Source organism: Bos taurus, chromosome 16, assembly GCF_002263795.3.
Source record: "Bos taurus isolate L1 Dominette 01449 registration number 42190680 breed Hereford chromosome 16, ARS-UCD2.0, whole genome shotgun sequence".
In the NCBI taxonomy this organism is placed as follows: Eukaryota; Metazoa; Chordata; class Mammalia; order Artiodactyla; family Bovidae; genus Bos; species Bos taurus.
The window spans coordinates 71,413,992-71,438,806 of NC_037343.1; the positions used below are offsets into that span (position 1 = coordinate 71,413,992).

Genomic DNA, 24,815 nt, shown 5'->3' on the forward strand with positions numbered 1-24,815 from the left:
AAATTAAAGAGAAACTGGGTATAAATGGAGTATTAAACCTTTGAAATTCAAAATAAAGAACCTGGTTATGTATCTTTGAAGTCCTCTTCCCTGGCTTAGCAGGGAAGTGGGAGGGAGGAGCTTTGGGGATGGAAGAAGCCTGTGCTTCAATAATGTAACAGCTCTCATCTGTGTTGTACTATCTGCTGCAGGCATACTGATCCCAACAGGCTGCCCAGCAATGTTTTTAAAGGCTGAGTTCACCTTACATCATTGTTTAATGACCTTTACACTTTGCAACATGCCCTCAAACGTAGCTCAGAAATAAAAACAGGTTTTTCCTACCACTTTAAACGATAAAGTGGGTCCCTTATAACAAGCTGGGCATGTATTCTTGGCATTGGATCTAATGAAGTATTTGACTCATTTCACATCCAACAAAACGCTGTGTTTGGCCTGCCTGTAACTTCCAAGCAACCTCTGAAGAGCTCATGCCTAATACTGGTTCTCCCACAACTCCTAAGACTTTAATGAGTAACCGGTTAATCTGTGATGTGGCATGACCCAAACTGAGGGCAGGCAGAGAATCTCCTCTGAAGACATGTGTGGGAAGCGGTGCAATGCTCAGCTGGGTCACAATGCGGTCCTTCATAGAATGACGAAGCAGAGCTTTGCTGCACGGCCCCAAGGAGGACACAACTCAGTCGACACCCTCCCGTCAGTTGACACCCTCTCCCAGGGTCTCTTCCGAAGCACCTCTGTAAGATGATGCCCCCACCATCTAGCTGTGGAACCGATTCTCTTTGTAAGGCTGCTGGGCCTTTGCTTTAAGAACAGTGTGAGAGGAAGTCCAGTCCCTCTAGGGACTAGGAGTAGCAGAAAAACAGACCTAAGGGCAGTGTGTCTGCTACAACAGGTTCTCAAAATACACGTTAAACTGATATGTGTGACCTATACAAGAACACGACGTGCCTGCATGCTTTGTCATGTCTGATTCTTTGAGACCCTTTGGACTGCAGCCTGCCAGGCTCCTCTGTCCATGGGGTTTTCCAGGAAAGAATATTGGAGTAGATTACTATTTCCTTCTCTAGGGGATCCCCTGACTGGGATTGAACCTACATCTCCTGTGTCTCCTGCACTGCAGGCAGATTCTTTACCCCCTGAGCCACTGGGGAAGCCCTATTCCTCTCTCTCTCTCAAAGTTATCTCTAGACATCCATACTGGACAGTTGAGGTTTTAAAAAATGCCTCCTATTCAGGGTGTCCCAAAATAAGTCTTAAAGTTTTAAGTCATTAAGGCTGGGGATAAGGATGGTGAGCTCAATCTGCCTTCTGCAACCCTGGAGGCAGCTACACATGGTTTTATCACCAATTAAAAGTGTAGCCTAGATTAAGAGGCATTTTAAAGGACTAATTAGTCAACCCTCCCAAAAGTAAATTAAGAGCCCCTGTTGAAACAGCCAAAAGGAAACTCTAACACAGCTTTGTAGTAACAGTGCTTGGAGTGTATTCAAATAGAAAAGCTTGGGCTGGAAATACTTGTTTAGAAAAAGAACTACATCACTCCACCCTCTTTTATCAAGTAATCCAAGCCATCTTAAATGCTCAAGGTCTGATCAAGCAAGAGGTATTAAAACTTCTTTCAGCCTGAGCTAGATAGATTATGTCCTTGGGAATAAATAAATTTTATTCAATGAACAAGTAGAAGGGATTCTTGATTACTACTATAGTTCTTTTGTGTAGACAGACTGCTTCTAGGTTAATGCAAAAGCTCAGAAAGAACACCAGATCAGGTAAAAGGCTTTTTATTCAGAAGCAGCTCAAAGTCTGACAGGGACACAAGTAGGGATAATAATTAGCTTATTACCTTAGCTCACTGACCTTCAGCACCTATTTGAAGTACTAGTTTTCCAAGTGGGAATGTTATACCCATTAGACCCTCGGCAGTTTCTGACAGCCATACTTATCCCCAATTTCACTCAGTAGAGCTGTCAGGAGATGAGCAGAGACACAAAGAAGAAAATCATCTACTTTAGTTCTCTTCTTCATGGGTCACAGGCTTTCAAATCAAGAGAGACAGTGTTATTGGCAGGTATTGGTCATAAATAACACGTTCCCATAGTTGAACACTCAAAAATCAAACATCAAATATAACTAGAGTTCTTAAACATTCAGTTAATGCTACGCCATACTTTGTTTCAAAAACAGCATTTCTGTGGCCTTTTATTTACTTTTCTCCTTGGATAAAACCAGGAGAATCCATGCTTAATTGACCTATGTAGTTTTCGCAGATACAGCTTAATTTACAAGAATCAAAGGAATTATAGAGTTATAATTAAGAATACATTTTAAAATGACAGAATATATGAATAAAGTCTACACAGTCCTTAGGGAAATGGATAAAATGAATCAAGTTTCATGAGTGGAAGGGGACTCCCTTCTAAGGACATAGTACATAGAAAATACATGAAGCTTGTTTCTATGAGGTTACAAAGGGCTAAAATAGAAAACAATGGTTCATTTCAAGCTTATTGATACATAACTGTTAAGGTAAGAGATATTCAAGATATTTTGCACATTATTAACTGAGAGTCATCTATATACTCTATGTTAAATATCTATAGAGAAAATTCCACGACTTTTTGGCTCAGGGCTCTACTAGACAATCACTGCTTTTTAGTATATGAAGAGAATCCAAAAGATCAAGTTAAAGCAAAGATTTAATTTTTAGGTTCTGGATTTTCAGTATAGGAACTACTTACACTTTTATAAAAATATCAATAAGAAATCAATACTTTTTCTTAAAATTTGATAGCTTTTTTTTTTTTTAAAGTAGCAGCCCCTAAAAAACCAAAGACTAAATTCAAACCCCAGCTTCAGCATATGACTACTGATTTTATAAACATCTTCCTCCAGGAAATGTCAAAAATCATAACATGAAGTTGGGTTGGAAACGCAGTAGATTGCTTAGTAAAAATTGAAAACCTCAGATCATATACGGGATATATATTTGGGGGGAGAAAAGACAAACGTTGCTAGTGTTCTAGTTTCGCCAACAAGTTGACATTTATAGCTGTTTTTAAAATAAAGATAATTTTAACTTAAGAGATTGTATTTTAATACTGAATCAATATAAATGTACTTATCTTAAAAATCGTATTTAACCACATACTTAAAAAAATCCACAAAAACGTAGTGAAAGGTTATATATTTTATGTGAAACTGTATTACTGTGTTAGAGGCAGCAGAGACCCAGGGTCCCGTTCGGCAGTCGACCTTCACAGACAGGCCTCCTGCTGTGGCCTGCAGAGGCATTCAGCTGCGCAGTCTCAGAGCAGAAGAGACAAGCCTTGTTAGTTTTTTTGCCTCTACAAACTGGGATGTCACTACTGTACAGGAGATACATCATTTGAGATGCATCATTCAAAATGTTACAGAGTGGCAAACTTACTCCATGAAATTTAAACAAAGCGTTCACTCTGAGGAAGCTGCACATAACTATGGTAGTGGAACCAGACTAGGTAAACTCTGGAGTCAAAACGATTTTCACTAAACATGAAGAAATGGTAGCTTTCTTAAAACCAGAGTTAGAGTCACTCTTGAATTTTTTATCTTGTTTTAATGAATCAAGCTTCAGTTAACTCACTCAGATGAGAATCTATAATTCTGTTGACTGTTCTGGACTACAGAAGTCATCTTGGGACTTTCTATGGAAGTATGTACAGATTTTCCGCATGGAGCTGGGAGTAATGGTGACCTAGGAGAAGAAAGTTCAGATTTCAGAGATTTTCTAAGATAAAGTTCAGCTATTACCTCAGCAAGTTATCACTATGGGTATTTTAAGTTAGGATGCCTGGAAATTTGCTTATGTAGCCAGATTTCAGTCTCAATTACTTGATGGCAATGTCTCTTTTGGTTGATTTGTACCAAATATAGAAAAACTGAAGGCAGCATGCATGAAAAGAAAACAGATTTTTCATGTGAATGGAAAATATGTACCAGTTAAGCCTCATAATAGGAACCAAAGAGGTTACAATTACCATCCTCTTTGATATAAATGAGTAAATAAGCCTTCCAAATTTACAAACGAGATAGGTATTTCAAATGGCAGATACTACCCTTTTCTGAAGTCTTTATCAACATGTACATAAAGAAAAAAAATGTTTTAAAGAAACTTTAGCTTCAAAAGGTTGAAATTATAAAGCCAGAAATATCTTAGATATTTTTTATCTATTTATTTAGACTATTTTTTAAAATGCCCTTAAGATGTACACATTCATGAAAATAATTTTTTATTGAAATTGTTTTTCTGCTAACACATAACTCAGACCAGCTCCCTTGAAAAAAAATAGGAATTTTGGCTAGGGGCAAAGATTACCTACAGTGCGAATTCTGAGAGAAGAAAGACTCCTCACAGCCTTTCTTCCCCTTTATACTCTATAGCAAGGCCTTGGACTTTGTGTTTGAAGTAATCTTTAAAATATTTCTAGTTTATCTTTCCTAAAATTAGGGGATAGGCTTATTGACAGTAGGAGCGGGTTATGAACATTTGTTAAATTAGTACTGGCCTAAGGTTATCCAATCTCTGCCCTTTATAAGGGCAGATCTTACTGGTCATGATACCTGGATCAGGTTTCATTTCTTCCACCTTCTCGCTAATACAGAAAGAGCTATGGGAGAAACTTCCTTAACCTGCCTCCATCCTTAACTTGCAACCTGAGTAGCAGAAGCTTTCTATTTTCTTTGACTGGTGCCCACAGCTCACCCAATGCTCACAGCTACTTCTGCCTCCATCATTGAGTCAAGCTTTTCAAGGTTCACAAAGGTATTTCTGCCAGCAATATCTGTTTTTGAAATTATCTAAGTTTAATGAAAAGATAGGTAAAATTAAGATGAATGTTTAAAAAAAAGGGAGATACAGGTGAGTTGCCAAAAATACCAGTGTGAGCAAGATGATCATAAAAGACTGGAAAAAAATCATATAACTCTAGAAGGATTCTGCACTTAAAACTGCTTTGTAAGTATCTTAATTTTGCTTTATTTTAAATAATCATAAGCTGTAATTACAAAATCAAAATCTATTTGTGGATGTTGGCAACTTGTCCATGAATTATAGCTTTCTCTATAAAAAGGGGAAGGAAATCTATAAAAAGAGGTTGCAGGAGCTGGGGGATGGTGAGGCAGACTTTTAAAAAGCAAGGAGTTGTGGGAGGGAATAATGTCAAACAAAGAAGGAAGTTATTTTTGAATTGATATCCTAGAGGACGAAGAAGGCTTTAAACAATTGGGCAAAAGGGCTGAGGGGTATGGACTTTGACAGAAGGGATTTTAACTGGAGTAAATAGGATTGCCAAAGAAAATACAGGACACATGCAGTTACATTTGAAATTCAAACAAATAACATTGCAGTATGAAAAATTTTTAGTATAAATATGTCCCATGCAATATTTGTCCTATATTTTTATGTACTAAACCTGGTGATCCTAGGAATAAAAAGATTTACTTAAAAAAACAAAAGCATTCTGACTTCTGAGAAGGCATCTGTGCCTGCCCTGGCCAAGTTAGGAAATGCATTTTCTATCGCTGCCAACTTACCGGGCCTGGAGAAGTCTTTCCGCTCTGTCTCCTGGGATTGGGGGTCTGGGACGATGGACTTCGTGGAGATGAATTCTCCGCCTTCCGTTTGGCTGCCATGGCCAACAACCAGTTTTTATTCTCTGGGGAGCTATTCTCTTTGCCTACCACTTCAGAGCCTTCTCCACAAGATCCCAAAGGAAGAGGTAGCGTTCCACAGCCTTCCGAAGCATAAGGACTGGCAGGAGAAGGAGGCTCAGAGACACTCATACTAGCTCCTTCGATCTTGCTTGGTTTGGTAGGACCTAGCGAGTCCTTCCCAAGGTCTTCCTGGGCACCAGCAAGGCAGCACAGATCCAAATGAAGCTTTTCAACGGGGTCATCAAGCTCAGTCACACAGCTGCAACTCTTTACACACTTTTGTTTCACATTCTCCAGACAACTGGAGTCTAGCCTCCTCTTCACTCTATTTCTAGACTCAGAGCAAGCCACTGCCTGGGATGATTTCAGGCTCACAGGTATGAGGGCTTTTCTGGGAGACGTGATCTTGGTTTCGGAAGCAGGTGGAGTGACGGGTGGTGATAAGGAAGCCGTTCGGGTCATCCAGTTTCTAATGGACATCTTGAAAGATGAGGGTGGCTTGGGAGAGACGGAGGACACAGAGCCTCTTCTGCTGATGGGAGACCGGGCCTTGGCAGGAGGGGTCTTAAGAGAGAAGGTAGGTGTATTTGAAGGGAGGGGCAGGTCCCCGGCGCAGCTCGGAGCACAGGCTGCCGACGACGGGGAGGAGGTGCACGGACTGCTCTTTGCTCTGGGTGCTTTGGCCGGAGTGCTCTGGCTGCTGGGCACTGCCACTGAGAAACCAAAGAGGTCACAAAAATCAGAGGTGAAAGCTACAGAATATCCCGGGGTTCTCATCAAAGAAAATTATGTCAATAGCTAACTTAATCATCCAGGGGCTGACTCCCCAGTGTGGATCACATAAATCATTTGATTCTTCCCATTTCCTAACTGCCAGCCCCTAAGACACCCTGTTGTAAAACATATGCTTGTAAAAGTCTAGAAAATACAGAAAAAGAAGAATTTAAAAGCATCCAGGTGAACCATTTTTTATACTTATGCATATGATATCTCTCAAGCTTTTCTATATAAAAATGGGACCAAGATGTACAAGATACTTAGTAACCTGCTTCTTAATGTATCATGAACATTTCCCACAGTAACACAGATCTGTACCATTTCTAACAGCTACAAAGTATTCTAAGGTAACAGTAAGACATCAGGGTTGTTAACGACACTTTGTTTTCCCTAAGTAGTGCTGCTCTTAGTATTTCTGTGATGCTTCTAAGCAATGCTGGGCCAGAGAGGCACCGCACGTCAGGAGTGCACAGGTCTCCACTCCCGCATAATCGCTTACTATGTCACCTGGGTACAACTGTTCTGTTCAATGGAGATAGCTTTTAATCTCCACAAAGGTAATCCCATCAATTACTTGTTAAGGTTATCAGGCCTCGTGTGCCTTCCACCTTAATATACAATTTATGATTTTCCACAGGCAAACAATGGCAAAGAACGTTTCCAAAATGCGATGCAAAACGAATCACACTGTGGGGAGCACTCTGCTCCATCTGTCCTGCCCCTTGTCTCTAGGCCAGGACCAGTACTTCAGGCAAACTCGCATAAACCTCGTGTTTCTTCCTCCTGAGGACCTGACACAGACATGGTATTTTCTCACTCTCCCGAGCTTTCCAGATTTCTGAAAAAGGGTTCCAGTCTTCAGATAACAAGGAAAAGGCATTTATTTCTCAGTTACCCAGTACTACAACTCTGATGTTTAATTCAGTTTAACTACTTAGTTGTATTTATACTCAAATAAATACAAGTCCTAACTCTGGTCAGTTAGTTTTCCTGTACATTTTACTTTCTGCTTTTCCCTACTCAAACAGCCTATCCTTGAGACAGAGAAGTTCTACAAACTGACTTTTGTCTAAACTTTTCTCATCAACGGTATGTTTAGAGACAAAGTGATACAGCTTCTTCAACAAAGATCATCACTAGAAAGCCCCATGTCATCATAACAAGCTATAGAAGGGGGGTTAATGATTAGGACCAGTCCATGCAGTGTTTCGGAGAAGGCAATGGCACCCCACTCCAGTACTCTTGCCTGGAAAATCCTGGAAGCCTGCAGTCCATGGGGTCGCTGAGGGTCGGACACGACTGAGTGACTTCACTTTCACTTTTCACTTTCATGCATTGGAGAAGGAAATGGCAACCCACTCCAGTGTTCTTGCCTGGAGAATCCCAGGGACGGGGGAGCCTGGTGGGCTGTCTATTGGGTCGCACAGAGTCGGACACGACTGAAGCAACTTAGCAGCAGCAGCATGTGGCGTTTGGTGATGGCTCTCACACTCATGTTTCTAGAGCCTGAGTACTGTTACTACTTCCGGAGAGAAGAAGCTTTCATTTGCTTCACTCCTCAGTGCAGGTCCACAGTCAATGCACAGCCCCTACAGTTATCAGTTTCATTAAATTGAGCTGAAGAGTATGTTTAGGGCAGAAAGTCCTAAAATACCATGGGTCTTACAACATGCAGATTCTAAGGCAGGATTCAGGGAGAAGGAAAAGTTGGGCCAGAGACAAACCAAATATATGTTTCTGACACTTCAGTGGCAGAAATCTGAAGTGTCTACTAAAGGCCAATGGAAAATCTGGTATGTGAAAAGCTGTATCCTCTTCAGGATGTTATCATCCAATTATCTTCTCTTTTTCTTTCCTTCCCTTCTCTGAACAGCTACAGAGGGGAATAAGTTAACAAGCAAAAGGTCTTCTTTTCAACCATCTCATTTCACTCTCATGCTGCTGTGTATTCCACTATTTTCTATGTACCTATTAGCACTCACAAAGGTATATGTATATCACACTTAAAAAAAGATTACACACACATACACATTCTGCAATTTTCTCTTCTCTGAACATCTTCTCTTCTCTTTACACCTCTTCATAGAAGTACACTTAGATGCAATCCAGCCTTTTTAACAGCTGTATACGAGTCACTACACTGGCCTTTAGACTTAAAACACAGCATGCCTTTAGTTCTTCATCTACTAAGTGCAGCCCCAACTCCTATGGACCCTAAGTGCTGCATGGTATCTGATGACATGGTGGCACAGACTGGGCTACTGCCCTAAAAGCTTCATGAAAGTAGGTTCCTTTGAGGAATTATAGAGTTCACTAATCATCCGTCCATTTGGAGCTCCTTTCTTTAGAAGGTTTGCCATCTGGCCTCTCCCTACCTTCTCAGTCTGATCAGGGGCTCTGCCCCGAGGATCCTGTTACAGGAGACGACGCGCAGCTTCCTGAGCAAGCTGTGTGCACTGTCACATCTCGCTGTTCACGTGGTTTTCTTGCCAATTCCACCCCTTCTTTTCCAGGCTCTGATGACAGTGTCATTAACTCCTTTGTGCAGATTTCACAAACTTCTTTCTTCCTCTCCCACAGGAAGCAAGTTCTCAAACCCTTTTGTTTACATAGCTGGGTGAAATGTTTACAATATACTATAGTTTTTGTAGCTGCCTCCTGGATTAGACTATGAGCATCCAGAGGGCAAGTGATAATGATTTACTCATTTTTAGGTCTAGTGCTGCTGTAGTTCCTAGCAAGGAATTATTAAACAATGTTTGTTAAATTTCATTACTGCTGACAGGGATGAGGGTCAAGTTCCAGCCATCAAAGAACAGATTGTGTAAGTACTGTGTTTGACTTTAAGTCTACAGCAAGCACTTGAGACAGAACAGCTAACATTTCCTTCTTTTTAAGATAATCATCTTTTCACTCAGTGATACCTAGCAGAGGTTCTCAGTCTGGCTGCATATCGGACTCATTTGGAGCTTTATGGTAATACATGTACTTGGTCTCTACTCTAGGCCTACTTAACAATTTCTGGAGGCATACAAATTGTTTAAAAGCTCCACAAGTGCTTCTGATGCACAGACAGGATAGAGAACCCCTTGGCCTGACAGTGCTGAGATCGCTGGCTGAAACAGTAAAAGAATAGCAAGTAATGGAGCAGGTGCTGACTGGGAAAAGTAGGACAGAAGGGAATGGGGCTGTGTGTTGCGATTCAAAGCCTGCCAGCTAGTAAGTTTAAAAGGGCCAAAAGAGAAGACAGGCAATCCAGGACAGCAGTGAAGGGTTGGGGTGGCTATTAGAAGCTTGGGCAAGCAGAGGAACATAATTTTCAAAATGGCAGTGTGATTAGCAACAGCCAGTCTGTCGCTGGGAACTGGCGTAAAGGCCTGAACGGCCAGTGCACCAGCCTTTGGTCCCTGTGTCAAGTTGTTGCTTTCTTGCTCTTCAGAGTAACTCTAGCATTACCAGAAACAGAAATCTAGGTCTAATTCCTGGACCAGTCTTCATCTAAACTCTTGTGCTGGGTTCTAAAGGAGGCAGTACTATAGGCATGAGCTTTAGAATCAGACTGCAAGGGTCTGAATTGGTTCTATTATAACTTCACAGCTGTGTGACTTTAAGCAAATCTAAGTTCCTTGAGCTTCAGGTTTGGTTGTTTGGGGAATTACTAATAAATGAGATAATACAAATAGGTCTTTAGAACAACTATGCTAATACTTAATAATGGCTAAATGTTATTAATATGGTACAAATTCGGTCAACATATGTAACTTTTTTGTGACTTAGTTTCCAAAACTAAGAATAATTAATACCTAGAAATACCTAGTTAAAAGACAACATATTTTTCTTCAAAAATGTTTATAGTCATTAACACAGAGATTTCACCTCTGGGAACCTATTTTAATGGGAAATGAAGACCCTAAATTTAGAAAAAACCATTCCCCCACCCCCCACAAAACACTGGAAATAAAATGTTTAACTACAAGAGAAGAGCTAGGTAAACTATGGAACATTTAAATGTTTTGCTAAAAAGGTAACAAGGAAAGTGCTTAGAATATCATGTTTAGTGAAAAAATCTTCAAGAAATCCACATGTATACGTAGCATGACTCAGTTTACAAAAAAATCTCTATGGATAAAGGGGTAAAATCTAAAAAATAAGTCAAAATGTTAACTAAAATTGTGTATGAGTGTTGGGGAGGTTGATGACTTTTTCCCTTATATAATTCTTTTCTTTTTTTCAAAATTAGGAAGCAAAATTAAAAGACAAGGCAGCAGAAAGACATCCCATGTTCATGAATCAGAAGAAAATACTGTTAAGATGGCAATACTCCCAAAACTGATCTATAGATTCAATGAAATCCCTAACAGAATTCCAGCTGACTATTTCTGCAGAAATTGACAAGCTCGTCCTAAAGTTTGTATAGAAATGTAAGACCCAGAATAGTCCAAACAATCTTAAAATTTAAAAGACAATTGGAGGGCTCAGAATCTCTGATTTTTAAAACCTACTACAAGGTACAGTAATCGAGACAATGTGGTAACAGCATAAGGACAGACTTATAGATCAATGGAATGGAATTGAGACTCCAGAAATGAATCCTTACATTTATGGTCAATTGATTTTTGACAAGATTACATTTATGGTCAATTGATTTTTGACAAGAGTGCTGAAAAAATTCAATGGGGTAAAGAATAGTCTCTTTGAAAAATGATACTGAGAACGTGGGCTATCCACATGCAAAAGAATTTGGACCCTTACCTACCTCATACTATACACAAAAATAAACGCAAAATCAACAGTAGCCCCAAAACTAAAACACTCCTACAAGAAAATACAGACATAAATCTCTGTGACTTTGGATTAGGCAATGATTTCTTAGATACAACATCAAAAGCACAAATTACAAAAAGAAAAAAACAGATAAACAGGTCTTCATCAAAATTAGAACATTGTGTGCCAAAGGACATCATCAAGAAAATGAAAAAACAACTTACAGAATAAGATAAAATATTTATAAATCATTATATGACAAGGGACTTATATCCAGAATATATAAAACTCAACAATAAAAACAATAGACAAATAACCCAATTAAAATATGGGCAAAGGATTTATTTGCATAGGCACTTTTCCAAAGAAAATTTACAAATGGCCAATAGGCACATGAAAAGATATTCAACATCATAAGCCATCATGAAAATATCAGTACAAATCACAACCACAGTGGGATACCACTGCACAATCAGTAAGATGGCTATAATTTAAAAAAAGAAATAATAACAAGTGTTGGCAAGGTTATGGAGACACTGGAAGCCTTATTTTGGGCCTTGAAAATAGACTAGAACTAGATTATGTTGACTGCCCAACTCTGAATATACTGAAGAACACTGGCCTGTACAAACAGGTGAATTTGTGGTATGCGAATATATCTTGACTTTTTTTTTAAGTCTGAAGGGGAAAAAAAAGTATAGGAAATGAAAAGAAACAACTAGTTACCACTTAGCTAAATTCTGAATAGAAAATACAATGACAGTAATAACTCTCGATCTAACCAAAATTATGACCCTATGCTGGGAAGCTAGGGGAATGTTGAGTGTGCAGAGGTTTGGTAATCATGGGGACATAGGAAAGAGCTAAGTGCTCATCTCACAGAGTAAGATGTCAATAGATAATGCTGAAGCAACAACAAAAAATTCCATAAGAGATAGAAATGCACAAATATTACTTAGAGATATAGGAATAAGTATCAAAAAATTAGCTAAAAGATTTGAAGTTGTCACCCTGGGAAAAGGGAACTATGGTAGGGTATCTAAAGAATGCTATTTACCTTATGTAGCCCTGTAGAGTTAGTTGACTTGTTAAAAGTATCAACACTTAAAAAAATTTTTTTTTAAAGAAAGCAGAAACCAAAATTAAACACTTTATAGAGGTAGACTTAGAGTGAAAGATTCCTCTGGAGTTTAGTTACGCTTGAGGTATCTTATAAAAGACTAAACAAGTCAGTAGAAAAATGAGCATATATTCTCACCCTCAAATCCTCATTACCTTAGGCCTTGATGGCTGACATAAGTTTTAAGCTGGAATTTCAAGCTTATGACTATCTATTGATAACATGTGGATTCCCTTTGGCTGGCTCAGTGCTTAGATTTTTGTTCTTGATTCCCTGTCACTCTCTTTAATTCTACTCGTCAGTTCAGACAAAACCCACATTCATAATCTTTTCAATATCCTGTTTTCTCATTTTCTTGACCTTCTTCTTCTACAACAGCCTTGTCCTTTCACTCTCTTATTCCTTGGCCTTATTACTACCAGTACCTCCATTACTACTAAAATCCTCCACTATCTCAATTTCAACCACCACCTATTTTCCCAGTTCTCTTCAGCACTTCAGTGCCATCAGCTCTTCATGCCCAGGGGCCGCTCAGTTCACTGACCCTACCACTTCTACCCTCAGTCCAATTATATCCTCACTTCCCTCTTTACCCAGTTTAACTCTGATGGTATATCTGTCCTCAACTCCCTTGGCCCTCCACTCACTTCATACTTGTGGATTTAAACCACATCCCTGATTAAAACCAACTTTTCTACCTACAGTCTGCCTGTACCTGTGCAGCAGACACACAACCATACCGACTGCTCATTTTCAATGAAGGAGTAGTAGTAGCCTCAGGTTGATTCTTCGCTCAACAATCATATTTCCCTGGCCTATTTGCTCTTCTATTCTCTATGTGACTATTTCAGACTTTCTTTTCTTTCGTCAAATCTCTATCACCTCTTCCGCTAGTCCTTATTCTTAATCAGCTGATGATCCTGATTCCAATGTCACTAAGAAGACGGAAACTTCCACAAGTTCTGACCTTCCCATTTTCTCCACCTACCTTCGCCGTGCGTCTATTTCTGCCTTCTCATCACTATGGACGAACAATCCACACCCCTGGCACGGGCCTGCTCTTCATCTTGTATATTTGAGATCATCCCCTCAGTCAAGGAAACTGCTCCAGCAAATTTCCCTGCATCAGTTTTCTCCTGGACTAGAGGATCCTTCTAATCACATACAAAATGCTATATTCTCACTAAAAACAAACTTCAACATTGCTTCGTCCTCTACCATTTCATTGTTCTCCTTTGCTTTCTAGCAAGATTCCTTGAAAGAGCCTCCTCTCTTTCTATCCTCCTGAACAACACTAACCGGGCCACTGACACACCACCAAAAACTGCCCTCACCAAGGTTGCTAAATAACCCCTGTACTGCCAAATCCAAAGGTCAGTTTTTAGCCCTCATCTTACTTGGCATGCCAAAAACATTCAACCAAATTCATCCCTCTTCCCTTTACTTACTTTATACGATATTCTGTTTTTCTCTTACTTCTCTGGTTGTACTTGCTGCTTCCTCTCTCCCAACTTATATTAGGATGCTCCATGGCTCAGACCCCAGACTTATTCTCTTTTCCATATATAGCTACCTTTTACCTATATGATAATAAATCCCAAATTTACAACTCTAGCCCTCAACTGCAGAATCAAATATCTAACCACCTCTTTGACATCTCCATTTAGATATCTAATAATCATATCAAACAACGTATCCAGTTGTTCCCTCCCTTAAACTGCTCCTCCTGCAGTGATTCTTATAGAGGTTAATGGTTACTCCATCCTAGCTTCTCAACCAAGAACTCTGATGTTATCCTTGATAACTCTCCCTCATATCCCATATCTGATCCCAAAGAACCTTCTGTTGTCTCCATCATGTAAATATATCCGGAATTTGAAGACTTTTAAAAGTTGTATCGTCTGCTACCTCTCTGATCCAAGTCACCACCATTGTTTCCTAGGTTACTTCAGTAAGTTTTTAAATTAACTTCCAGTTTTACCCTGATCCCCTTACAATTTGTTTTCAACACAGAAGTTAGAATGACCAAGGAGAGTCAGATCGTATACTTCTCTATTCAAAATCGTCCAACAGTTTTTTGTCTATCAAAATAAAAGCCAAAATTGTACAAGAACCTTATTTTCCACTACTATTTCCTGTCCTCTCTTTAGCCACAGGGATTACAGCTACATCAGCCTCTTTGAGGAACACAAAACATGCCAGGTCTGCTCCGGCTTCAGGGGCTTTGCGTTTGTTGTTTTGTCCGCCAGAAACGTTCTCAAACATACCGCCATGACTTACTACTTCACTTTCTGTACTCAAGCACCATCTTTTTTTTGAGGTTTCTGTGGGCACCTAATTTAAAATTTTAACAGCATGCTGTTATTCTCCCATTCCTGCTTTCCTTTTACCCTAATCCATGTATTACTACCTAACAAGCAAATTTTATTTAACTTGTTTCCTGACTCAAACTAATATCTAAGCTTCATTTCTGATTCTTGATTCTTTTGATTACTGCAGAATCCACAGCAAATCAGAATAGTGCTTAAAACACAGTAGATGTTCAACAAATATTTAAAGAAATAAATCTACACTGTATTCCAGTGCCTTGTGTAGATAATAAACATAGTGTTCAGAAAATATATATAAAAAAATGCCAGTAAGATGGTGTTTTCCTTCAAAATCATACTAAAATAAGATCAAATCTAGCTCATCATTCTGTACTGCAGAACTAAACCAATAAAAACATAAAAAACTTAGAAAAATGCATGGGATCCTTACCAAGGTCGGCTTTCACCTCTCTCTTCTTCTGAGAGGCCCATCCCACTATGGAGAGTTTATCTCCTCCTGATTTCTCCTCTAAATCTCTGTTCAAGCGCCAGACTTTCAGTGTATTGTCATCAGAGCAAGTAGCAATCTACAGAGAACCAGAAAGGGAGTTAGTAACTTTCAATCAAAGATTCACAACAAAGTAAAAAGTAGACATGTCTTTAAGGGCTCATGACTAGACAATTATACTTTCTGATATAGAAAATGCTACCTAAAAGGTCAGATACTTTCATTCCTTGCTTTCAGAAATCATTCCAGATTTCCAAAAGAAGTGGATCCTTTAGTTTCTTCTTTATATATACTCTGTGGGTATGACTTTTGTAACCAGTGATTTCTCAGCTAACCTAAAGCTCTACTATAAAAGCAGGTTCATGTCATTTTATTTTCAAGAAGTTGTGGAAATCATTATCACCTTCTGTATAACTATAAACATACATAATTAAGACGTCGTTTTTCTCTTACGTGATCGATCAGTGTTATGTCACTGACATTCAACTTATATGACTTTCTTCAGAATTCTTCAAGTTCTGGCTTATTCCAAGTAATGGGATCACTCCCAAGATCTGACTTAGCCCATGACTCTAGTATGCTGTGACAAGTAGAATGAAACGATTCCCTAAGATTCTTTTTCAGATAGGTAAAGGAGCAATCTGGGAAAACAAGTTCACTAGCCTGAAAGAAGTTAAAAATAACCTTTGCCCCTTTAAAAATATCTGACCGTTCCTGATCTTGGTCCCAAGCCTTTTATGGCAGAGAAAGTCCAGCTTGAAGAGCTTGTGGCAAATGGCCACTGGTACCAGAGCTGTTCCCTAGCATTTGTTTATATAATTTCTCTATTTCAGTAACTAAAGAGAGAGAGAAAAAAAGAACACACGTTCTCTTAAGTCTTGGCCCCCAAGAGGCTGGCAGCGTTTTCCTTTCCTTACTGGGAGGCCAAAAGAAGACACACACATTTAAGCGCTCAAAGAGATGCCTGGGATCCCCGTCGTTCTATAGTCTATTATCTAGTTGTTACTTACAGAGCAACTATTAAGTCTGAGTGTCCTAAAATTAACATTATCTTACTTAATACTCATTATATAGAAGCCTGACACTCAAATAACCTCATCTACAAAATAAGAATAAAGTTATTTGCCCAAGGTCACCACAATTCAGTGGCAGAGCTAGAATTTATTTATTTTTCAAACTTTAAACTTTTTATCTTGTATTGGGGTATAGCCGATTAACAATGTTGTGACAGTTTCAGGTGAACAGTGAAGGGACTCAGCCATATGTATACATGTATCCATTCTCCCCCAGACTCCCTTCCCGTCCAGGCTGGCACACAACAGTGATCAGAGTTCCATGTGCTATACAGTAGGTCCTTGCTGGTTATCCATTTTGAATATAGCAGTGTGCACATGACCTTCCCTAACTGCCTAACTATCCCGTTCTCCCAGCTCAGAGCTAGAATTTAAATCCAAGTTTTTTCAGTTTCAAAGTCTAAACCTTTTTTCTTTAAAGTGGGTATTTTACATTCCTAATTGTAGGGTAGGGACAAAATTATTTTAAAGACCCTTTTGAAAAGGTGGTCGTTAAATGAATATGGGAAAACAGCCCTGCTACTACTTCCTTTGAGTCTTTTTTGTGCATAGAGATAAGGACAATATACAATGGATGGAGAAAAATGATATGATTAACTGAGTAATTTGAAAAAATTCATCTTCAAGTTCTAAAATTCCTCATTAAAAGCAGATATTTCACTGGAAATCACATGGAAACTTAGAGGGAAAATGTCACTGGGATGTAATTATTGGTGATAAAAGCAATGATTTTAAAAAAAATGATTGAGCTATCATGAGCTCATCACCGAAATGGCTATACAGGGATATAGAAATAAGCAAATCCATAGTAGTACTTGAAAGCCAGCGGGGATGTCCTGAGTAGATGAGACCATGAGAGGATTCTAGAAGATAGAAAAACAGATAGGCACAAAAGGCAACAAACCTTTAAAACATAATAGACGAAATGGAGCTCTCCACAGAAGGAACATTTCTGGTAAATCCAAAATAACCCAGAGACCAAAGGTTGGGGGGCTGGGAGAGTCAGTGGAACTGGGGACACTATTATATGAAATCCCTATATATATGTGGAATTTCTGGGACTTCTGCCTTTCGGGTTTTAAAAATTTGTTTGAAGTATCACTATTAAAAAATTATTTTAAAGTGAGTAGTATATTTTCTTCTTTTCAAAGTGTCTATAACAGTTTAGAGTTACTTCTTCCATAGTTTAGTCACAGATAGCCAAACATTTTAAGACTTCATAGTAAGCATTTTCAGGCATGTGAGAACCCAAACTGGTCTGTGAAGAACAGTCAAGATGTTACTTTTAACACACATTAAAAATACATACAAAGTCAGAAACACTAGTTTTCTTCACTTTAGATTTTCTTTTCACCTTAATTTTAAGATGAAATTTTACTAACGTTAAAAACTTAAATTCTATGTTTAGGAAAGGAATGACTCTAAAGAACCAAGAAATACACTTAGTAGGAAAAAACAGAATGTGTGATTAATGAGGATATAGATCCTGAATGGCCTCTAGATCTTTAAATGTTTATTTAAATGTAAAAGTCTGTATTGGGAAAATCTACAAATCTGTGATCTTTTAAACCAGCTACAGAGATTTGCTTACAAACCTTTGTGAAGTCTGATGGACACCAGCACACAGATGTGACCTCTTGAGAATGACCCAGGAGCACAGTGGGAGGATGCCAGGGCATGGAGACCTATCACACCATCAAAAACAAACAAGTCAGCAGGGCAGTGTTAGGTCTCCAGACAGCGGCTTCAAATTTATCCATACTTGTACCTTAGACAGCTGTAGAGTTGTTACCAAAAATCCCTAGACATGCCTAGTTATAGCTCAGAACAAGAGGCCCAATGGGCACTGAAAGTATTTCTGTCATTAATCTGAGAAAATAGAAGGAAAACAGCAAAAATAAGTAAACAGTATGAGGTAAGATACCAGGACAGCTCTTATTTCAAATCAGGACTACTTCAGTTCAGTTCAGTCGCTCAGTCGTGTCCAACTCTTTGCGACCCCATGAATCGCAGCACGCCAGGCCTCCCTGTCCATCACCAACTCCCGGAGTTCACTCAAACTCACGTCCATCGAGTTGGTGATGCCATCCAGCCATCTCATCCTTTGTTGTAGTTATACATATTTTGATTAAAATTCAAGACTGAAAGGGTGAGTTTCAGCAGCTAGGTGTAACACTTCAAGTGGAACCTAGACTAAATTTTAGATCTTCTCTAGTCAGCTACTTCCAGGAACACTGCACTTAACTAAATCCTGAAGGTACTTAAGAAATGTTAGCAGATCTCTTGGGACAAGGGGATAGTCTTTCTTCCAAAAGAACTCACTGACTTCTATGAAAGCCCAAAGTTATACTCCTTCATTTTGAAAGGGCAAAAGCTATATTCTACATGGCACTTTGGTATTTTTTTTGGAAAAAAAAATTCTCTGAAATTTTATTTTCAGTTCATTTGCTTAAAGAAACTGAATTTTCAAGTTAAGTATTGTCACATTTTAATGTACAAAAGAAGGGTCACATTGTGCAGTACTACACAGGTGACTAAGAATGATATTTTCTCCCTCACTGGATGCTATTAGTGACAGGCGTTTGACAGCTGTCTCATTCAAGAGCTGTCAATCCCTGTCAGAGGCCATGGGCATTAATCAGCACAGCACAGAGAGACAGACCCACGTAGCTATTATTAGCATACGTGTTTGAAAAAGAGAAATTATTATCTTCTCATTTACCTGAGACTCTTAATCATTGCTCATTCGTATGAAGAAGGAGGCGGCACTCTGGGAAGAATATTTGGAACAATGACTAAGTAACTTAATGGACTCCTCAGACTGTAGTTAAGAGATTCGACATACTGATTCATAAGGTATCCAACTCAATTATTACTACTCCTCTCCTTGGTTAAATGGCACTATGTAATGATTCAAAAAGCCAAAGACAAAGAGCAGAATCTGATTTGCCTTGCTGGATTAATTAAAGTTTACCAGAAAAGGAGACTTTTCTTTGAGCTCTAAAAGGATCTCACTGGCTACCTACTCCTACAATCCCACAGTACTCATTCTCTCACAAGGTGGCATATTTTAAAAAAGACTTTCAAGATAGACTCTAATGATCTCAACAGTCACAGAAATTCTCAATGGTCCCAGCCTATAAAGTTTCCCTTTACCCAAGACCCAAGGAGGATGGGTAACAGCAAATTAAAAGAGGAAATCCTATGTCCTTCTGACCCTCTCGGGTAACAACGTATTATTTTGCTCCATGTATTTACTTGCTTGTTGCTTCTAGCTCATCATCTCATGGTACTGTCCCTTCCTCAGTCTCCTAGGCATTACATATACCGAGGAGAACTTGAGTGTCTATATCGAAGATTAAAATAAATGTCAAGAAAAAAAATGTCCACCAATAGAATGTGTGTACATTTCTGCATTTATCTATAGGATTTAAGAGGGAAAAAAAAAAACCCCAAAAGATAGACATGTTGGAAAATTTTTTATAATTTGATAATAAGGCAGGAATAAAAATAGTAACAATAAAAGTCAGCATTTATTGAATGATTGCCATGAACCAGGTATCTTACATAGCATTAAAAGTGAGGGGAGGGTTTCTAAAAAGTTAAAAACATAGAATTAGTTACCATATGACCTAGCAATTCTACTCGGGTATACACTCCCAGGAGAATTAAAGACATGTTCAAACAAAACTTTTTACATGAATGTTCACAGTAGCTCTGTTCATAAAGCCAAAAAAGTGGGGACTTCTCTGGTGGCTCAGTGGTTAAGAATCCACCTTCCACTGCAGGGGACATAGGTTTCCTCCTTGGGGGGTAACTAAGATCCCACATGCTGAAGGACAACCAACTCCACACAACACACTCACTGGAGAGAAGTCTGTGAGATGCAACAAACGACCCTGCATGCTGCAACCAAGACCGCATGCAGCCAAATACATAAATAGATGAATAGTTTTCTAAAAAAGCCAAAAAGTGGAAAAGTTTAAATGTCCATCAACTGATAAATAGACAAATACGGTCTAAACATCCAATGGAATATTCCTCCATAAAGAGGAATGAAGTACTGATATATATATAACAAAATGGATAAATTTTATGAAAGCAAAGCCAGACATAAAAGATCATGTCTCTATATAATTCCACTTATAGGAAACGTTCAGAATAGGCATATCTACAGAGACAGAATGCAGGTTACCGGTTGCCAGAAGTTGGGGGAAGGGAGGAATGGAGTGACTCCTAAAGGTTATGGGGTTTCTTTTGGGAGTGATAAAAATGTCTGGGAATGAGATGGGATGGCTGCACAATACTGTGACTATACAAAAAAAAAAAAAAAAATCATTGAACTGTACACTTTAAAATGACTACAGTGGTGAATTTTACAGTATTCAAATTCTATCTCAATTTAAAAGAAAAAGTTGAGGGAAGGGCATGCTGTAGACTGGAATGAGAGCTTATGTCCAACAAGTCTTTATGAACATCAGTAACAAGTGTTTTCACAGTTGAGGACTATCCTAGTATGGTAAAGTATATTGGGTGACTACTCCAAAGAAGATTAATTTCTTCTAATGAAATTCAGGTGACTTAAATCTTTGATTCTTATTCAAATATGTTTTTATTTATTGTCACTTCATTATAATATTCATTGTAATAATTATAATAAAAGTGTTATCATAATGACATGATTTCACTTTTGAAAACCTCCCTCTACTTTTAAATAGGAAGAGGAGACTATTAAGTCCAAGGGACATTTACATCTATGCATTCTGGGAAAGGTCAAAACACAAAAAAATTGTCTTCTCTTACAAATTTTAGTTGTTACAGAATAAAGGCTTAACTCAAGGCAGGAGAAATTCCTAAGGTAAAACTCTCAGAACAATGAAGGTACCTTTAGAAGCAACTGGTCCTAAAGTACAGACCTCATAAAACATTTTGTATACTTTAACAGGCAAAAAAGATCAGCACCTTTCCTCAAAAAACCTCCTTACTCTGCCCCGTTAGAGACCAAACCTAATCTTCATTTCTGCCATGAGATCATTTACACTTCCTAAAGTGTCAGGCTCAATGTTTCGCCAGTCAGCGGTAGAATGACGGTGCCAAATCAGTTTATTTATAACCACTTCAATACTATTCAGGGGCTCTATCAGAAATGAACCAGGGAAGGGGGGCAGGGGTTAGGGGAGGACAAGGGGTAGGCAATTAAACAAGAAAAAAACATAATATTACATGTTTTTACTCTTGGGCCTCAGTGTCAGAAAGCCTAACTAAACCACATCTCCTTTTTGCTGGGCAGTAATTAGGACGGGAAGGCTATTCATTCTCTTCTGCCCTGAGATCTAAAACTTCATTCTTTCACCCCATTTTCTTGTGCCCATGGGCTTTTTTGGCATAGGAAAATCCTTATACCTGAGAGAATTCTGACCTAATGGCCTGACTACTCAGCTTGTGTGTAACTGTTTTTAAATTACACACTACATTCCACCCCTCTTTTCTTACCATGGAAAAGGAAAATTGAGCCACCTCACCAGGCAAATTCATTTTAGGAGCAGTAAGTTTGCCAAGATCTCAAATATCAGAACCTGCACACTGAGTTATGTGTGGACAGGCAGGAGAACATCATGTCTGAACCACATCACTCAGCACTGACATGTGACCCAGCCTAGAATTCAGAAAGGGTCACCCATGTGTGATACCCACTGACTGGATGTTTGAAAATGAGTTACTAATGAACAGCCAAGTATCTTTACTGCTTGTCTTTAAGGAGAGAAAGCATCCCTCAACCCAGATTTTCTGGAACCAAAAAAAAAAAAAAAACCAAAAACAAGCAATCTTTTGTATCAGAGCTAAGAGGAACTTTAGAAATTGGCAATAAAAAAAAAAAAGAAAACAAAGCCAGAAAACAAACAAAAGTATTGGCAATAAACTATAAATACACACACACACGTAACTATATAATTAAAAAACTGATTTTAAAATATGATCAGTGCCTAAGTTGTTTTTTGCATAATCCTTTATTAATGCTTTTTGATATGTTTGCAATTTTATTTTCAAGAAAAAAAATTTAAAAGATACTGACCTTGGTAGGAATAAAATCCTCTAGCTAAGTTGGGAACCAAAGCAGAAAAAGGAATGTAGGTAAGATAGTGAGGGAAGGAAAAACCAGAAGATAATAAATATGCAGCATAAGACCAGATTATGAAACAGAAACATCAGGGCTAGTCACATAAAGTTTAAAGCTCAAGTAAGAAGAATTTTATAGACAAGAAGTTATGTAAAACTCTTATCATAAGATGAGGGTCTCAAGTATATATTTTATAAGAAAATTATTTAAAAATACAGTAGGTATGTGTGAAGAAAAAGAGGCAAGGTCAACAAAAATGCATCTTGGATAGAACAATATCTCCACCCTGTGATTATCAAGGTTATTGTTACTAAAGCTTTTGAGAAGGTAGTGTTACATTTGATCATTTTTTAGTACCTCCCTCAGGACTAGTTGAAATTAAGCTGAAGAATTATTCCTCATATCTGACAAGATCTACCCTTGTCCTGCATTAAAGATATGACTTCCTAGAAGTTGGCAGGACTAAAGATGACACAAACTGTCTCCTGAAAAGGGATTTAATAATATTGAACCTACAAGTCTATGAAGTTTCAGTCACTATGATTCTAAAATCTAAAATCAATAGACTTTGATCATTTATTTCACCAATGTCTATGACATTTATGAAACTATAGGGCAATCCAGAAGATAATGATTTCTAGCCCTAGGAAAACACCTTAATGGTCTTTTTCTTTGAACTCAGACATTTCTATAATTAATTATTCCACAAGAGCCATTTTCCAGTGGTTAGGAAATGCTACTTGTATTTCAGTTTTCTCCTCTTGACTTCAAATGAATAGCTTTAAATTTCTTAGCCTATAGTAGCTGCTTTAGAACCACTATTTAAAATGAAAAAACAAAAAATTATAAATTCGTGTAACAGAAATGGGGAATCTGTAAATAAATGAATAAATAATGCTATTAAAGAAACACAAAACTGACAAAGCAGCCACATCTATTTTAATAACCTGACAACTACCCACTTAGAGGAGAGTAAAAAACACAATTATTCCATGAACATTTTTGAATGAGTGCTTTGTGCAAGGCTCTATGGGTGACTGGCGTGTAGGATTCAAATACTGTGCTCTGTTACTGTTCCAAATTTTATGAGAGTCTGAAAACACAGGGCAGTAAGGCAGTACAGCATGTTTTTCCAGGAAGCAGGACAAAGTATTTAAGAGTCTTTTCAGTCTTCTGAATTCTCAACTTCCTCATAATCTGTAAATCTGCTGGAGGATATGGATTTAGATTTCTGAGAAGCGTACAGTGAAAGTATGATATATTTTGTCACAGTCAGGGTGAAGTTTCAGCTGTATTTAGAGGCAAAAAGCAATTTTTACTTAACATCTGATATAGAAAGGCTAAAGTTTGGTAACTTACCTTCCAGATGTAGGCAGCTTCATCACTTGAGCCACTGACTAAAAACTGGTCATCTGGACTAATACTGGATTTAACATAAAAGGTAGAGTTCTGATGTCCACTGAAGACAGCCACTGCCAGAAGGAAAAAAATCAAATTACTTCATTTCCAGTGTTCAAATAAATGCAGACAGTATACATATCCTAATAAGTTTATTAATGTATTGACTAATGAAGCAGATGGTCAAGTAAGTCAGCAGTTTAAAAAGAACTGGACAGTGGCAGAAAAAGAAAGGAAATCCTAGGAAAAGGCTTTATATTAGACCCAATCTCATGATCTAAGCCCAAATACTTGGTATGGAGTTACCTATTGAGAAGAAAGGGACAAAAAATATTCTCAAAGGAAGAACAGAGTCAGTGTCCAATCCTTTAGTAAAAATGCCTTTGTCAGACCCTCTCTTTCCACCCCAGGCTAGGTTTTTTCCATTGCATTAAACATTGGTCTTTCTTCCTCTTAAATTAACTTCAAACCTCTTAAGGATATATTTCACAAATATCTTTTTCTTTCTTCACTAGACTTCAGACTTTATAATGCTTTACAGAGGAAATCTTCAAACATTTGTTGTATGAATAGGTAAAAATCAGTGAAAGGAGAATTAAGATTTATGGATAGTCTATCTGAGATGCGGTAACCTTTAAACTCGACTTTAAGTAGGCTGAAGAGTAGAAGTGGCCAATGAGGTAAACTATATATTCATATATAAGATACTCCAACTAGGTTAGGTTTAGACTTCTCACTATCCAATCTAGGAATCTCCTTAATTCCATCCTAAGGAGACCAAAAGCTGAGGCCTCAGGCATTAGAACTCTACTAGGAAATTAAAGGAAAAACATCTCGGTCATTGGAAAATTTAAGGATACGTTCAGGAAGGAAAAAATACTTCACTGCAATCTTCTAACGGAGGGGGAAAAAGAATTATTATTGGAAGGACTGATGTTGAAGCTGAAACTCCAATGTTTTGGGCACCTGAGGTGAAGTGCTGACTCATTTGAAAAGACCTTGATGTTGGGAAAGATTGAGGGCAGGAGGAGAAGGGGATGACAGAGGATGAGAT

The 24,815-nt window shown here is 38.2% G+C and overlaps 1 protein-coding gene across 1 annotated transcript in view; it reads right to left on the minus strand.

Annotated features, from left to right (window-relative positions):
• Positions 1-1,768: 1,768 nt before the first annotated feature.
• DTL (denticleless E3 ubiquitin protein ligase homolog) overlaps positions 1,769-24,815 on the minus strand; it is a 50,470-nt gene continuing 27,423 nt past the window's right edge. The window contains exons 11-15 of the mRNA XM_003587108.6: positions 23,723-23,835; positions 17,841-17,930; positions 15,116-15,251; positions 5,575-6,407; positions 1,769-3,736 (exon numbers count right to left, since the gene is read on the minus strand). Of these exons, the coding sequence (XP_003587156.1) occupies positions 3,638-3,736; positions 5,575-6,407; positions 15,116-15,251; positions 17,841-17,930; positions 23,723-23,835 (1,271 nt within the window). The 3' untranslated portion in view covers positions 1,769-3,637. The remainder of the gene's footprint in view (positions 3,737-5,574; positions 6,408-15,115; positions 15,252-17,840; positions 17,931-23,722; positions 23,836-24,815) is intronic.